Source organism: Cyprinus carpio, chromosome B21, assembly GCF_018340385.1.
Source record: "Cyprinus carpio isolate SPL01 chromosome B21, ASM1834038v1, whole genome shotgun sequence".
Lineage (NCBI taxonomy): Eukaryota > Metazoa > Chordata > Actinopteri > Cypriniformes > Cyprinidae > Cyprinus > Cyprinus carpio.
Genome location: NC_056617.1, coordinates 1126965 through 1143678, shown reverse-complemented (window position 1 = coordinate 1143678; position 16714 = coordinate 1126965). Strand labels below are relative to the sequence as shown.

General features: G+C 40.5%; 1 protein-coding gene across 1 annotated transcript in view; it reads left to right on the top strand.

Annotated features, from left to right (window-relative positions):
* The first annotated feature begins 12496 nt into the window (after positions 1–12496).
* Positions 12497–16714, top strand: part of nop14 (NOP14 nucleolar protein homolog (yeast)) — a 14550-nt gene continuing 10332 nt past the window's right edge. Inside the window, exons 1-7 of the mRNA XM_042748018.1 lie at positions 12497–12820; positions 13911–14045; positions 14233–14374; positions 14465–14604; positions 15902–16036; positions 16122–16244; positions 16320–16451. Of these exons, the coding sequence (XP_042603952.1) occupies positions 12632–12820; positions 13911–14045; positions 14233–14374; positions 14465–14604; positions 15902–16036; positions 16122–16244; positions 16320–16451 (996 nt within the window). The 5' untranslated portion in view covers positions 12497–12631. The remainder of the gene's footprint in view (positions 12821–13910; positions 14046–14232; positions 14375–14464; positions 14605–15901; positions 16037–16121; positions 16245–16319; positions 16452–16714) is intronic.

Below are 16714 nucleotides of genomic sequence, written 5' to 3'. Positions count from 1 at the left end.
CAGGAAAGTTGTGTGGCACCGATCTGCATGGGCTCTGGCTCGGGGAGCTTTTGATCGGCCGGCTGGGCTGGTGAATACCGACGAGTGCGTCATGAGCGTATCAGGTAATCCAGACGAATAGCAAGATCCATGAATTGATCCAGAGTCTTTCCCTCCTATCTGGCCAGGCTAGCTCTGACTGTAGATCATGGTTGAGTCCTTTACGGTAGAAGAGCCATAGCGGTTCGTCATCCCAGCCAGTCTGAGCAGCGAGGGTTCGAAAGGCCAAGGTATATTCGGCGGCAGTGCTGTGAGATGCGTGAGTTGAGACGGTAGTGGTGGGTGCCGATGCAGGTATAGAACTCACTGTTGGGGCGGTCACATGGAGAGTTTGTAGCATCTTTACTAGCTCCTCTGTGAGAGAGGTGAGTCTCTGTAGCTGTTGTTGATGTGTGGCCAGAATGGAGGCCTGAGCAGACACTTCGGAGGATAACTGGAAGAACATCGCTGGATCCTGAGTTGGCAAAGTCTTCTGTAAACAAGGAGTCAGAGACATTCGGATCCATGTGCAATGTTTTATGAACTCGTAGTGATAACAGGGCAGGGTTCAGACAACAGCGTCAGGGATATCAGAGACAGTTAATATCAAGGTCGGTTATCAGGCTTGAATCGGGGCAGGCGGCAGACAGTAGACAGGTTGTAGACAAAGCAGAGGGTCAGTAAGGCAGGCGGCAGAGGATCGGCAGAATCAGAACCGTTCAAGGTAATACACGGAAAACCCAAGACTTCACAATGAGAGAGTGTTTAGCTTCAGCTTATATAGGGCGTAGAATGAGGAACACCTGGTGGTGATTAGTCCGAGGTACGGGGCCGCTGGGTAATGTAGTCCATGAGAATGTCAGTACTCAGGTGAAGGTGCCCTCCGGTGGCTGTCGGAGAGAGCCAGTCACACTTTATTCTGGTTGATCTGAGGGGTGCATGGTGAGTACATTCTTTCTTATTAGTTTTCTTAAAGTTAGCTAAATGTCTGACAATTTCATGTGTCACACTTTATTAGTGTCTGTGGTGTTATGTTGATAACTTTCAGATTTTTACATATTTTAATCAAAATTTTGATAAATACATACTTATTAATATTTCCAAATATGTCCCCTGATCTTGAAAACATCATGATGGCAGCCTCCATTTTAGAAAAGTCTGGGTTTAGGCTGATTTGTTTGTGGTGTTACTGTCTTTTCTGGTAATACTGCACTTGCAATATAAAGTCTGTGGTGTTATAATTACGTCTGTGGTGTTACTTCAAAATGACATAGACATAAGTGGCTGTGTCACCAGTGTTTGATTTAAATTATTTAAAAATCAAAATGTTCTTAAGCTTTCATTTTAATTGATATATCATATTAAACTAATTTGAAATGCATAGCAATATATTTTATTAGAAAAAAACAAACAAGCGTTTTTACAAATTCTGCCTCTCATTTGCCACCCCAACTGAAGAATGACCCATTTATATTGTATTTTGACTGATGAAAGTATATATTTAGTCAAAGAATGGGTGAATAGTTAACTCCTGTCACAACGCTGTGTTGTTAGTACACATGAACACGATCATGAAGGTTACAGTCTTTAATAAATCCACAGGCAAGATATACAAACAGAGAGAACAGCTACTACACATCTACACACGGAAGAGACCCGACAGTTATGACCGGAAACAAACAAACTAAAGTACTAAATCAAACAAGGCTAATAAACTACACACACCTGAACTAAATGATGAAATCAAATCACTAACCATGAGAATGAAAATGGTGCAGACTGAAATCAAAGTACAAACTCTGTGAATGTGTGACAACTCCATTATTTTTATGTTGCTTAATCAAAGTCTATTTTTATGAAAGATTGTGTTGATAAAGGTTTATGGTGCGTTTTCAGCAAACTCTTCTTGCAGCTGTTGTTCATTTCTGCTGTCGTGTGCATGTAAATGCCGCTGTGAGCTGTTAATATGGTGCAGATATAAACACGAGTGTCAATATTTTCAATATTTCATCAGTGTCTAGTGTTAAATACCTGTTTCTCTGTCCTCTTGATCTGCAGCTGATACAATGTCATGGTTTTTATGTTCAATAACCGTACACAGCACACATATACATTTCTGATCAGTGCGACAGAAAACCTCAAGGAGCTTCTCATGTTTCTGGCAGATCATCTCCTTCAGTCCTCCAGTGGCTCCAATCAAACTGTGTCTCTTTCCTTTGAATAAGCTCTCATGTTGTTTGAGGTGATTCTGACAGTAAGAGTTCAGACACACCAGACAGGACTTGACGGCTCTGTATTTTCTTCCAGTACAGACGTCACACTGCACATCTCCAGCTCCAGCGTCACAGTCAGCAGAGATTCTGGTCTTCTTCAGTTTCTCCACCACTTCAGCCAGCATGGTGTTTCTAGCTAAATCAGGTCTTGGACTGAAGGTCTGTCTGCACTGAGGACAGCTGTAGACTCTCTTCTGATCCTCCTGATCCCAGCAGTCTGTAATACAGATCTTACAGTAACTGTGTCCACAGGGAATGGTCACTGGATCCTTCAGGAGATCCAGACACACAGGACACATGAACTCCTTCTGATCCACAGAAATTCTGGCTTCTGCCATTTTACTGCTTAAATACAGAGACACAGACACACAACAGCTCAACTACACTTCAGTTTCTCTTTTTCTGAACTCATGTGATTCCTGTTTGCTGGTTCTGTTTTTGTGTGACGTGTGTAAAACAGTCGTGTCTGTGAGTCTGTAAAGCAGGTTCCTCATTTCTGCTCTTGCTGAGTTTAGTTTTGACACATCTGGCTGTTATTAAAGTAAACACAAAGACCTTGACTAGTTGAATCAGGTCCTTTAATTAGAGATCAAACTAAACTCTGTAGGAAAGTGGCTTTCCTGGATGGGGAATGGAGAACCCTGATGATGAAATGTCTACTAGATGTCAGTGTCAGACAAACACTCAGAGAATTCAAGAGAAGCAGGACAACAGCTTTAATCTCTTTGGCAGTCAAAGTTTCGTCCCTGGAGTCCACCTCCTTTTTGGTAGCTGGACAACCTCTTCTAGGAGCCACCGCCAGAACCATTCAAGTCAAGTCACCTTTATCTGTATAGCGCTTTATACAACACTGGTTGTGTGAAAGCAGCTTTACAGTGTTAAACAGGGAAATAGTTTGTCAATAATGCAATAAAAAAATAAAACACTTTCTTGGGTTTGTGCAGCATTTACAATTCAACGATTAAAACATCAAATCAAACTCTCTTCCAATAGTCTAAACAAGACAAAGGAACCAAAACTCTATCGGTGACAGAAATGGAGAAAAACCTTGGGAGAAACCAGGGTCAGTCGGGGGTCAGTTCTCCTCTGACCAGACCAAACCAGCATGGTGTGGTTTAATTCCAGGCTGCAGCACAGGTCAGATTGAGCAGAGGACTCGTCTGGTATCTGTGATCTTGTGCTGATGGTCGTCGAGGTGATGAGGTCTTCGCAGGGGATCTGTTATATATTTGGTCTCCGCTGAAATTCAGGGCTGTAGAGGTAATCTCTAGGTGCTGATCCACCATCTGGACTGGATATGGACTGGATGCGTATGTTTATGTCTAACACAGTTGGATCTTTAAACTGCCTCATTAGTATACAGCTGTCAAAATATTTTTTAACAATTACAAAATGATAAAACAAAACTAATCTTTATATACTATTACACTTTAGTTATCAAAGAGATGCAAATAAAATTATACAATGTTAAAATGAATAAAAAAGACACTGAAATTATCAAAGAACTGTAATACTTACCATCAAATCAAGTTTTAATTTAGTACTGTCTGTATATTTACCTCTAATTCATTGAATTATGTAGGCTCAATGAGAACAGTAGTCGCAAATGGAATTAGCTCCTTTCACACTGCATGTTGATTAAATTGATAAAATTGCCAGAGTGCCTTCTGTGTGAACGCAAACACATTCCGGGATTGATCCCGGGATGGGGACCTAATAACGTTGCTGGAATCAGTCCTGGAATGCGGCCTGTGTGAACAAAAGACAGGACCAATCCTGGAAAGGTTGTGTTGAAGTGATGACGTAGTTGACACTTTGAGTGGGTGATTTAAATGCAGAGATCAATGCTCATGTAATAAAACAAAGAAACTGGACTGAAGCAGAGACCAGGGAGCTCCTCAGTATCCGTGCTGTAGCTGCGTTCACCAGCTTAGTGGAATAGTACGCGATGCGATAGTGTATGATCAAATAAAAAAATGCTGGAGTGTGGTTTCTCGAGAGAGAAATCGTAGATCATAAGAAAAAAATTCCACCAAGTGCACAATTACAATGAAAAGAGAGGTACCGGGCTAGTGTTTTTGACTCGTACATCACACGTCACATCCCGATGTCACATGTCTTCACGGAATCTTTATAGGATATGTGTGAACGCACGCACAGACTCCATAAAATCACTGGCAGTGTGAATGAACCAAAATGAAACAATCCCGGGACAAATCACGAGACACATTACCCGTGTATTTATTGTTATTGTTACAGTCTAGAATTATCACAGGATTCCCAGACACCTCATCAACCTCTTTTTTGTCGCGCATACTGTATAAAAGCACAACGCCCTTGTTCTTTTTTGGCACATAGGACACCATGGCTTACTTCTGGCAAAAACCGAACAGGCTTGATCCCACAAGTCTCCTCTTACAGACATGAAACGTAGGCAGAACTTCTGGTAATGTGTTTGCAGAGCAAATCAGCAGTTAGTTTTGCACTTGTAAACCAGTTATCAGTTGTGACATTTACTCCAGAGTTCTGAACTGGCTCTACCAATCTCTTTACTACACTCTCTGCCAATCCTGTGCACAGCTGATCACCTTCACAGCCAGTGTGTGGTACACCATTGAAAGTGTATGCTTTAGCAACATCACACATTAGAAACAGTTTCATGACGTATTTGTCAGGTTTTTTTGGGTATGTATTGCCGGAAGCTGCAAAGTTCTCTGAATGGGATGAGCTGCTCATCAGTTGTCACATACGGGCCAACATTGTAATTTGTCCTCCAATTTTCAATGAAGGCATTCCAGAGTGATCTAAATGGAGCAAATTTGTCATTGATTTTTCTCGCCTGACATGTGCCTCGTCATCTAATCTCAAAAATGATATGATCTGTTCAAACCTACTGATGCTGAATGCAGTTTTGATTATTGGCCTCTCACAGAGACTCAGATAGATCAGATAGAGGACTCCTATCACAGTTTCTTCAACTCGTTTCCATGTGCTAGGATCTCTGCCTTTAGACACCATATACATTCTTGCATACTGCTTAGTATTTTCAGTCACCTTGTGCAGATTACCATCATCAATGAAACATGAGAGTGCATCACTTTCAGTAAGAACCAGTTTTGCCTTGCTCCAAGGCCCTTCTTTGATGTGAAGAATATTCATCCTCTTGTCTTGCTTAAAGGAAGGTCAGCTGATAAACAGACAAGTCCATTTTTGCTTGTGTACGACTCTGTCTCATCTGTGGGAACTTGGACGGGTTCGTTCTGAGCTGCTTCTTCATCATCAGTTTGTTCCCTCACAGCTTCGTCATCTGATCCACCATCTAGTGAGGCTAATATCTGATTACGTACTTGTTCAGCTGTAAATCTATGAGCCATGACAACTAAATTTGATTGATGCCTCATATCGTTGTTTGTCAATCATCTAGTGCATTAAAGGTGAATCAGTCGTGGCCAAAAGTTTTGGCAGTGACATCAATTTTGTGTTTTGCAAAGTTTGCTGCTTCAGTATTTGTAGATTGTTTTTCCACATGTTTTTATGGTATACTGAAAAACAATGATAAGCATATCATAAGTTTTAAAGGCTTTAATTGGCCAAAAATATAATGAATCAATATTTACAGTGTTGACCCTTGTTCTTCATAATCTCTGCAGCTCGCTCTGGCATGCTGGATATTAGCTTCTGGGCCAAATCCTGACTGATGGCGATCCATTCTTGCCTTATTAGTTCTCAGAGTTGTTCACAATTTTTGGGCTTCTGCTTGTCTACTCACCTTTTGAGGACTGACCACAGGTTCTCTATGGAATTGAGATCTGGAGAGTTGCCCTTCCACTGAACCAAAATATCAATACAATGATCTTCTAGCCACTTCTTTATCACTCTTACTTTGTTACATGGTGCTCCATCATGCTGGAAAATGCACGGATCATCACCAAATTACTCATGGATCATTGGAAGAAGTCGCTCTTGCAGGATTTTGTGATACCATTCTTTATTCAGAATTATGAGAGAGCCCACTCCCTCGGTTGAAAAGCAACCCCACACATGGATGTTCTCAGGATGCTTCACTGTTGGCACAACACAGGACTCATGGTAGCGTTCACCTTTTCTTCTCCGAACAATCATTTTCCAGATGTCCCAAACAGTCAGAAGAGAGCTTCATCAGAGAAAATAACTTTGCACCAGTCTTCTGCTGTCCAATCCCTGTACTTCCTGCAGAATTTCAGTCTGTCTTTGAAGTTTATCTTGGAGAGAAGTGGATTCTTTGCTGCTCTTCTTGACACCAGGCCGTTGTCCAAAAGTCTTGTCCTCACTGTGTGTGCAGATGCTGTCACACCAACCTGCTGCTGTTCCTGAGCAAGCTCTGCACTGCTGGAGACATGATTCTGTAGCTGACTCCTCAGGAGGAGATGGTCCTGGCGCTTGCTGGACACTCTGGGACTCCTGAAGACTTCTTCACTGCAGTCGAACCTCTCTACTTGAAGTTCTTGATGATCCGGTAAATGGTTCTTTCAGATGCAATATTCTTTGTAGTAGTTTCCATGCATGTGAGGCCATTTTGATGCAAAGCAATGATGGCTGGATGTGTTTCTTTGAAGGTAACCATTGCTAACAAGAACACAATGTTTGGAAGCGCTTTTATAGCAATCATTCTGCTCTTACAGTCTAATCTAGTATTCAGTCACAGTGTTGGGCAGTAATGCATTACTTAGTAATGGAGTAATCTAACGCGTTATAATTTTCAAAATAGTAATTAGAGTATAGTTACAAGCCGAGGTCTCTATATGTTACTGCCGTGTTACATTGCTGACATAATGCAGTGTTTTATAATCTAGAGATTGTAAAAAGGATGTAGCACACCTACCGTCGAGTCAAGTATATTTAGTGGATTTGAGACCTGCTCCTGCGAGACCCAACGCAACAGATTGCAGCGCGGGACAAGACGCTGCTGCGAGCGGGTAGACACTTGTGTGTGCAGGATGCGGGGGAATAAAATAATTCACTGGACTCCCATAAAATAGAGATATCTAAACATAAAATATCTAAAAACAAATAAATTGTTATTCATCTATTGCACAAAAGCAACATGAACTAATATAAAATATAAATGATTAACAGGCGCAAGTGTATGCAGAGTTTCTATTTAGTCTATAACACGTGTTTGCAGCGTTAAGCAATTATTATTATAAATGCAGGGCTCTTTGCTGGCATTCTGCCAAGCCATGCACGCAGCAGCCGCTTGATTTAGTTAAAAATAACAGTGTTCTGTAAATGTTGTTGTTTTAATAACAAATATTTATCAGGAGCCTGTATGCTGGGTTTTCATAAATTTCATGGAGAAAAAAAAGTAATGTAACTAGTAATGTAAATAATTACTAATTACTTTTGAAATAATTTAATCAGAACAGTAACGTGTTTACTTTTAAAAGGAGTTGGTTTTGGTTCTGTTTGTGCTGTCGCGCTATTTTAAGTTTTGTGTTTATTTTATTGTTAGTGTTTTGTTTAAATCTTCACCAGTTCCCGCCCCTTTCTTCCCGACATACGAACTGTGTTGCAGTCATTTTGTGTCAGGATCAAAAACAGTGAAATTTTTTTTGTTTTTTGTGAAAAGTTTATTTTTTGGCCAATGAAGCTTTTGGCAATTATTTAAAATGCATCTGATCACTCTACACCAGCAAACCTCAAACCTATCACCCACCACCCCCACACCATCACATTCTGTATGTCTCCCTCATCTATCACACCTGATTCAACTCATCAGCTCATTAGTGGAGACTGCAAGACCTGACGTGGGTGTGTCAGATATAGGGAGACATACAAAAAGCTTAGTGCTGGGGGTACTTCATGGAGAGGTTTGAAAACCACTGCTACACACAATAATCTAGAAACAATGTGAATGAACACCACAACAGCTTAAGCAGCAAACTTTCAAAACTTTAAAATTTATGTCACTGCCAAAACACATATGTAAATATAGACAAATATTGAAAAATAAATCGAAAAATAAATAAATTGTATGAACAGTTGTGCTATAGATGATAATGGAATAGAATAGAGTGAGATGCAGGGATGTAGTAGGATGGAGGTGGGAACAAGTAAATATAAGATTATTGCACATTTTTATTGCATAAGTGGGGAACATTTAACTGTTCATGAGGTAGATTGCCTCCTAGAAGAAAAAACTGTTCTTGTGCCTGACTGTCCTGGTATTTGTTGCTCTGAAGCGCCGGCAGGATGGCAAAAGTTCAAAAAGTAGATAACTTGGATGTGAGGGATCCAGAGTGATTTTCTGAGCCCTTTTCCTCACTCTGGATGTATACAGTTCTGGGCAGGGGAGCACCAATAATCCTTTCTGCAGTCCGAACTGTTCTCTGTAGTCTTCTGATGTCTGATGTTGTAGCTGAACCGAAACTAGACAGTTATTGAAGTGCACAGGACAGACTCAATGACGGCTGAGTAGAACTGTTTCAGCAGCTCCTGTGGGCAAGTTAAACTTCCTCAGCTGGCGAAGGAAGTACAACCTTTGTTGGGCCCTTTTTCACAATGGAGTCAATGTGATTGTCCCCACTTCAGGTCCGGAATCTGAATGACTCCACTGCAGTCACAGTGCTGGTTCATGATGGTGAGTGGAGGGAGTGCAGGGGGGTTTTCTCCTGAAGTCCACTATCATCTCCACTGTTTTGAGAGTGTTCAGCTCCAGGTTGTTAAGACTGCACCAGACAGCCAGATGCTCAACCTCTTGTCTGTAAGCAGACTCGTCACCGTCCTGAATGAGACCGATGACTGTGGTGTCGTCTGCCAACTTCAGGAGCTTGACAGAGGGGGTCTTTGAGGTGCAGTCGTTGGTGTACAGCGAGGGCAAGAGCAGTGGGGAGAGAACACATCCCTGAGGGGCACCAGTGTTGGTGGAGCAGCTGTTGGACATGAATCTCCCCAGTCTCACTAGCTGTTGCCTATCTGTCAGAAAGCTGGTGATCCACTGACAGATAAAGCTAGGAACAGAGAGCTGGGTCAGTTTGGTCTGGAGGGCTGTTGGGATGATGGTGTTGAAAGCCGAACTAAAGTCCACAAACAGGATCCTCACGTAAGTCCCTGTTTTGTACAGTTGTTGCAGGATAAAGAGCAGTCCCATGTTGACTGCATCATCCACAGACCTGTTTGCTCAGTAAGCAAACTGCAGGGGGACCAGTAAGGGTCCAGTGATGTCCTTCAGATAAGCCAGAACCAGTTTTTCAATGACAGATGTTAGAGCCACAGGTCTGTAGTCGTTAAGTCCTGTTATCTTGGGTTTCTTTGGAACGGGGATGATGGTGGAGCGTTTGAAGCAGGAAAGGCACTTCACACAACTCCAGAGATCTGTTGAAGATCTGTGAAAAGATGGGGGTCCAGCTGGTCAGCACAGGTTTTCAAACAGGCTGGTGTCACACCATCTGGGCCTGTTGCCTTTCTTCTTTTGAAGACCTGGCGCACATCATCCTCACTGATTTGAAGAGCAGGAGGTGTGGAGAGGGGGATTGCAGGAGGTGTTAACGGTTGTGTAGAGAGATGGTCAGTACAGGTTTGGGGGGTTTCAGATCTACAATAAAACTCATTCAGGTCGTCAGCAAGTTGTTGATTAGGCTCAGTGCAGGGGGATGATGTCTTGTAGTTGGTGGGATGGCTCTCAGACCTTTCCACACTGAGTTGAGTCTTTGGAAGTAAACTGGTCTTCCTACTTTTTAGCGTAGATCTTTTTAGCCGCTCTAATCTCTTTGTTCAGTGTGTTTTCTGGCCTGATTGTACAAGACTCTGTCCCCGTTCCTGTAGGCGTCCTCTTTGCCCTGACGAAGCTGTCTGAGTTTTGCTGTGAACCATGGCTTATCATTGTTGTATGTTAAATAAGTCCTGGTAGGAATGCATATATTCTCACAGAAACTGATATATGATGTCACAGTCTCGGTGTGTTCGTTCAGATCGGTGGCAGCAGCTTCAAAAACACTCCAATCAGTGAGGTCAAAACAGGCTTTTAAAGTCCACTCTGTTTTGTTGGTCCATCTCTTTACAGTCTTTACTACAGGTTTAGCAGATTTAAGTTTTTGCCTGTAGGTTGGTATAAGATGAACCAAACAGTGATCAGACAGTCCCAAAGCTGCTTGTGGAACAGAGTGATATGCATCCTTTGGTGCTGTGTAACAGTGATCTAAATATTACTGTCTCTGGTGGGATTTGTAACATGCTGTCTGTATTTTGGCAGTTCACGGCCTGGGAGAGAGATTGGCTTATTAAAGTCCCCAAGAAGATTAAAACAGAGTCCTGGGTGTTGTTGTTCTGTCTCTGTGATCTGGTCATCGAGTTTCTGTAAAGCCAGGCTTACGTGCGCTTGCGGGCGAGGGAATGTACGGGACAGCACATCTTCTTTAGTGAAACTCCCGCGGCGCATAGAACAGCTTGCAGTTAATGAAGAGCGCTTCCAGATCGGGACAGCACATCTTCTTTAACACAGTTACATGCGTCATTCAGCCAGGTTTCTGTTAAAAGCATGTCCCGTCGCCGTGCGATTTCCCCGTTGATTCTGCATCAGGATCTGCTCTAAACAGCTGAAAGCCGGGCAGATGGAGCGCGCTATCCGGAATTGCGTCATTCAGCCAGGTTTCTGTGAAACACATAGCAGCAGAGTGAGAGAAATCCTTATTTGTCCAGGAGAGCAGAAGTTGTTTGTCTGTTTTGTTGGGTAGAGAGCGGAGATTTGCCAGATGGACGCTAGGCAATGGCGTTCGAAATCCACGCTTCCTGAGCTTGACGAATGCACCGACTCCCTTCCCCCGTCTGCGCGTCCTGATCCATTTCATCAGGGCCACTGCTCTGCCGACAACAACGTTCGGCAAAACATCTGAATAATCGAAAACCGGTAGGAGACTTTGTGGTGTGTTCTGCTGAATGTTCTGCAGTTCATCCCTGGTGAAACTGATTGAGTATGAAAAACAAGAAACAGGAAAAACTAACAAAAACACTAAAACAACTGGAGAGCAAAGCACCTCAGCTGCCATGTGCGGTGCCATCAGGACACATACATATATACATACTCACGCACTCACACACACACACACACACACACACACACACACACACACACACATACATATACACACTCTTTAACACTCACACACACACACACACACACACACACACTGATCAGTGTGACCCCTGTTGCTGCTGCTCAACTGGAGGTTCATCTGCCAAAATAAAAGATGTGGAAAAGTAATTAGCTGCATTTTATTGTCACAATCATTTTTTATTCATTAAAACAGACATTCTTTCATTTAGCAACGAAGCCTGTTTCCACCACGGGATAAAAAAAATAAAGGAAATCATGACTTTTGCACTGTTTATCTGCTATTTTTAAAGAAACTGTAAGCAGTTCTAGCAGTAGAGCAGAGTTATTATCATTTACTAAAACCAATAAAAAAAAATTTGGGCTACACTTTAGTTTAAGGCGTCCTTGTTACAGTGTAATTATACATTTAAATACTGAGCAATATTAATTAACTACATGTACTTACTATATGGTTAGGGTTAGGATTTGGGCTTTGGTTTAGGGTTACTTGCATGTAATTATGCGTAATTTATTGTTATTATAATAGTAAGTATTGTACCTGTAACCTGTGTAACAAGGACACCTTAAAATAAAGTGTTACCTTTTTATGTTACTTGAACTATAATAAAGGTTAAATGAAATAATATCTATCTATCTATCTATCTATCTATCTATCTATCTATCTATCTATCTATATATATATATATGTAACTTATTCTATTTCAGCTATTTATAATTTTCGTTATTTTAACTTATAGTACTTAATTAGCTAAAACTAATAAATAAAAAATACGGTAGTAATAAAAAAGATGAAAACAACAAAATTACAAAACCTTTAAACTTAAGACAGAAACAAAAAATATAAAAAGTATATCTAATTCTAAATAAGAACAAAAACTATAATATCACTGATGCTAAAATAACACAAAAAAGCAAAAATAAAAAACTGACATCTAATTCAAAATATAAATATACAACTTATTATATAAATTATGCTAAAATAACAAAAAGTGAAAGGAAAAATATAAAACTGACATCTCATTCAAAATGTAAACAAAACTATAATAGTGCACCAGCTCGTGTTTTGTGCAGTTCCTCTCCCGGCCGCAGGAGGCGATCATCATCCAATCAGCGCCGTGCTCCGCGTGTGTTTCTGTCGCGTGTGTGCAGCGTGAGTTTGAGATGATGAACGGATGAAACGCTGTCGGGACTCAACGCTCGGTTTAACGATTATATCGGTCTTCTCTTTAGTATCTGATCAGAGTGTTTAATGATGAGGAAGCAGCAGACGTTCAGCCGCGGTTTGTCCGATAAAGTCCGCAAGTCTAAAGCGGCTCCGGAGATCCAGAAAAACCCGTTCGAGGTGAAGATAAACCGCAAGAAGTTCGATGTTTTGGGCCGCAAGAGCAAACACGACGTGGGTCTGCCGGGGGTCTCCAGATCCAGAGCCATTCAGAAGGTAAAACACGGTAATGTTTGTGTTTGTGGACGTGTACTGTGGTAGTACCGTGGTATTCTTGAGGAAATACTCTCGTGTGATGACGTCACGGCACCGCTGCATTACTCTTTTGTGTTGCGCTTTATTTTAAGGTGTCCTTGTTTCAGTTTAATTATACATTTAACTACTGAGTGATATTAATTAAGTTACATGTACTTACTATATGGTTAGGGTTTGGTTTAGGGTTACTTGCATGTAATTATGCATATTTAATTGTAATTGTAATTGTAATAGTAAGTAAAGTAACGTGTAACAAGGACACCTTAAAATAAAGTGTTGCCTCTTTTTGTGATGATTAATTTACACTACCAGTCAAAGGTTTTTGAACAGTACGATTGTTTATATTTTTAAAGAAGTCTCTTCTGCTCACCAAGCCTGCATTTATTTGATCCAAAATACAGCAAAAGCAGTAAAATTGTGAAATATTTTTACTGTTTAAAATAACTGCTTTCTGTTTGAATATATTTCAAAATGTAATTTATTCCTGATTTCAAACCCGAGTTTCTCCAGTCTCCATCTACTTCAGTCTTCAGAAATCATGATGATATTCTGACGTGCTGCTCAAGAAACATTTCTGATTATTAATATCATGTTGAAAACAGCGGAGTAGAATTGTTTCAGGTTTCTTTGATGAATAGAAAGTTCAGAAGAACAGCATTTATCTGAAATAGAAATCTTTTGTAACATTATAAACGTCTTTATCATCACTTTTGATCAGTTTAAAGCATCCTTGCTAAATAAGAGTATTAGCTATTTTTTATAATCTCTTTCCCAAATATATATATATATGTACACAAATATATGTACTAAACATTTATAAAAATAAAAAAAAAAAATAATAATCTAATATACAATATACCAAAAAAAAACAAATATAAAAAATATTAAAAAAAATACAAAAAATATTACAAAATGTTACTGTTTTGCTGTATTTTGGATCAAATAAATGCAGTCTTGGTGAAATCTTACTGTTCAAAACCTTTTATTGGCTGGTAGTGTATATGTAATGAAAGCCTACTCAGTCTCAGACGGAGTGTGTTTGATTCCTCAGAGGAAAGATACTCTCCTGAAGGAGTTCAGACTGAAAGACAAAAACAACACGTTCATCGACAGACGCTTCGGTGAATATGACAGTAAACTCACACCTGAGGAGAAGATCCTGCAGAGATTCACGCTGGAGAGACAGGTGACACACCACACTCATCCGTGACAAGAACTGTAACAACTGTAACGATAACTGTAACTATAGCAACATTTGTAACAATAATGACAGCTGTAACAATAACTGTAACATCCGTAACATGTACTGATCATCACTGATGTGTGTGTGTGTGTGTGTGTGTGTCTGTCTCTCTCTGTGTGTGTGTGTGCAGCGCACTCAAGACAGGAAGGACATGTATAATCTGAACGAGGAAGAGGAGCTGACCCATTATGGCCAGTCTCTGGCGGAGATGGAGAAGATGACGGATGTGATTGACAGTGACAGCGACTCTGAGGAGAAGGGCCTGCTGTCAGGTGACGTGTTTAAACACGGATGATCATCACGTATCAATAGTCATTCAGTGTTACGGTCAGGGACTGATGAGATGATGGATGTGTCTGCAGCTGAACTGACCGCCACACATTTCGGCGGCGGAGGAGGTTTGCTGAGGAAGAAGAGCGCTGGAGACGAAGAGGAAGAACACAAGCCCAGATCACGGCAGGAGCTGATCGAGGAGCTCATCTTCAAATCCAAACAGGAGAAGGTCAGGAAGTGTGTCCTCAATAATAATAAAAGTTACTTTACCATCTTTAAACATCATCCTGTCTCATCCTTATCACACCAAGAACAAGAACTGTATATCTGTAAGGAGAGCTGTATAATAAATATAACGAAATCTAAAATAGCTATAGCTATTACTGTGATAGAACTGTAACAATAATTATAACAATAGATATAACTATAAGAACAGCTGTAACTATAACTGTAATGGTAGCTTTAACAATAGTTGTAAAAATTATATATATATTAGTAACTATGACAGATGTAACTAACTATAATAATAAATGTAAGAACTATAAACAACATCTATACAATAACTATAGCAGCTGTTACAATAGCTGTAATGATAAAAACATCTGTAATGATTACTAACAACATCTGTAACACTAAGTATACCAACAAAACAATAAAAAATAAAAAAAAAACCACGACAGCTTTAATGATAAATTTAGCAACAGCTGTAACAATAACTACATCTGTGATAACTATAACATCTGTAACGATAACTGTAACAATCACTAACTATAACTATACCAACATCTGTAACAATAACAACAGCTGTAACAATAACAACAGCTGTAACAATAACTTCAACTGTGATAACAACATAGCATCTGTAACAGTAACTATAACCGTACCAGCATTTGTAACAATAACACCAGCTGTAACGATAACATCTGAAACAATTACTATAATGAGAGCTGTAATGTTAACTATCGCTAACAATAGCTGTAACAATAACTATAACCTTTGTAACAGTAACTATAACATCTGTAACGACAACTAACATCTGTAACAATGACTAAAATGACAGCTGTTACGATAACTTTGATAAGTATAATGACATTTGTTACGTTAACTATAGCTAACAATAGCTGTAACAATGTAACATCTGTAACAGTATTTATAACAACAGCTGTAACGATAACTTTAAGTATAATGACAGCTGTAGCATTAACTATAGCTAACAAAAGCTGTAACAATAAATATAACATCTGTAACCATGAATATAATGACAACTGTAACAATAAATGTAACAATATTTGTAATGATAACAATAAACGATATTATCGTCCTCACTGTCCGATGGTAATGTTTTGTCGTCTGTCACTGTTACTGCGCAAGCTCTTTAGTTGAGAATACTCTGATTGTGTTTTTATCATTCATCAGCTGGAGGAGAAAAGGTTTTATCCTCGTTGTTATAGTAGTGGAGTTAGAGCGATTATTGAACTTTATGGCTGTGAGCGGTTCTTTAACGCTGATGCTGTTGATCTTCTCAGCGCGAGCGTCAGACGCAGAAGGAGGAGGCGCAGGAGCTCACGGAGAAACTGGATCAGGAGTGGAAATCCATCCAGAACCTTCTGGCCCACAAGACCCCCAAAGCAGAGAGGACGGACGAGACGGACAAACCCAAGGTACTGAAGAACCTGAGTCCAAACACTGATGCTGTTTCTGAGTGTGTTCCCCGCTCTGACACGTGTGTGTGTGTGTGTGTGTCAGCTGGACCAGTATGACATGATGGTGCGAGAGCTGGGCTTCGAGATGAAGGCTCAGCCGTCAGAGAAGCTGAAGAGCGCGGAGGAGCTGGCCCGAGAGGAGAGACAGCGCCTGCAGACTCTGGAGGTACTGAGCTCCTGCTGCTGGACACCTGAGGAAGAGGAGGAGGAGGAAGGCCTCACGATGGTGTTTGTGTTTCAGGCCGACAGACTGAAGAGGATGATGGGAGACGCTGAGGAAGACGCTGTTCAGACCAACACACACGTCTCTGCTGACGATATGAATGATGGATTCATACTGGACGGAGACGACCGCAAAACACTCGCTTACAAGGTCAGGAACACACTCTCACTCACACACACACACACACACACACACACACACACACACTCTCTCATACATAATCTCTCCATTGATGTGTGGTTTGTTAGGAGGACAATATTTGAAAATCTGGAATCTGAGGGTCAAAAAAATCTAAATATTGAGAAAATCATCTTTAAAGTTGTTCAAATGAAGTTCTTAGCAATGCATATTACTAATCAAAAATTAAGTTTTGATATATTTACAGTAGGACATTTACAAAATATCTTCATGAA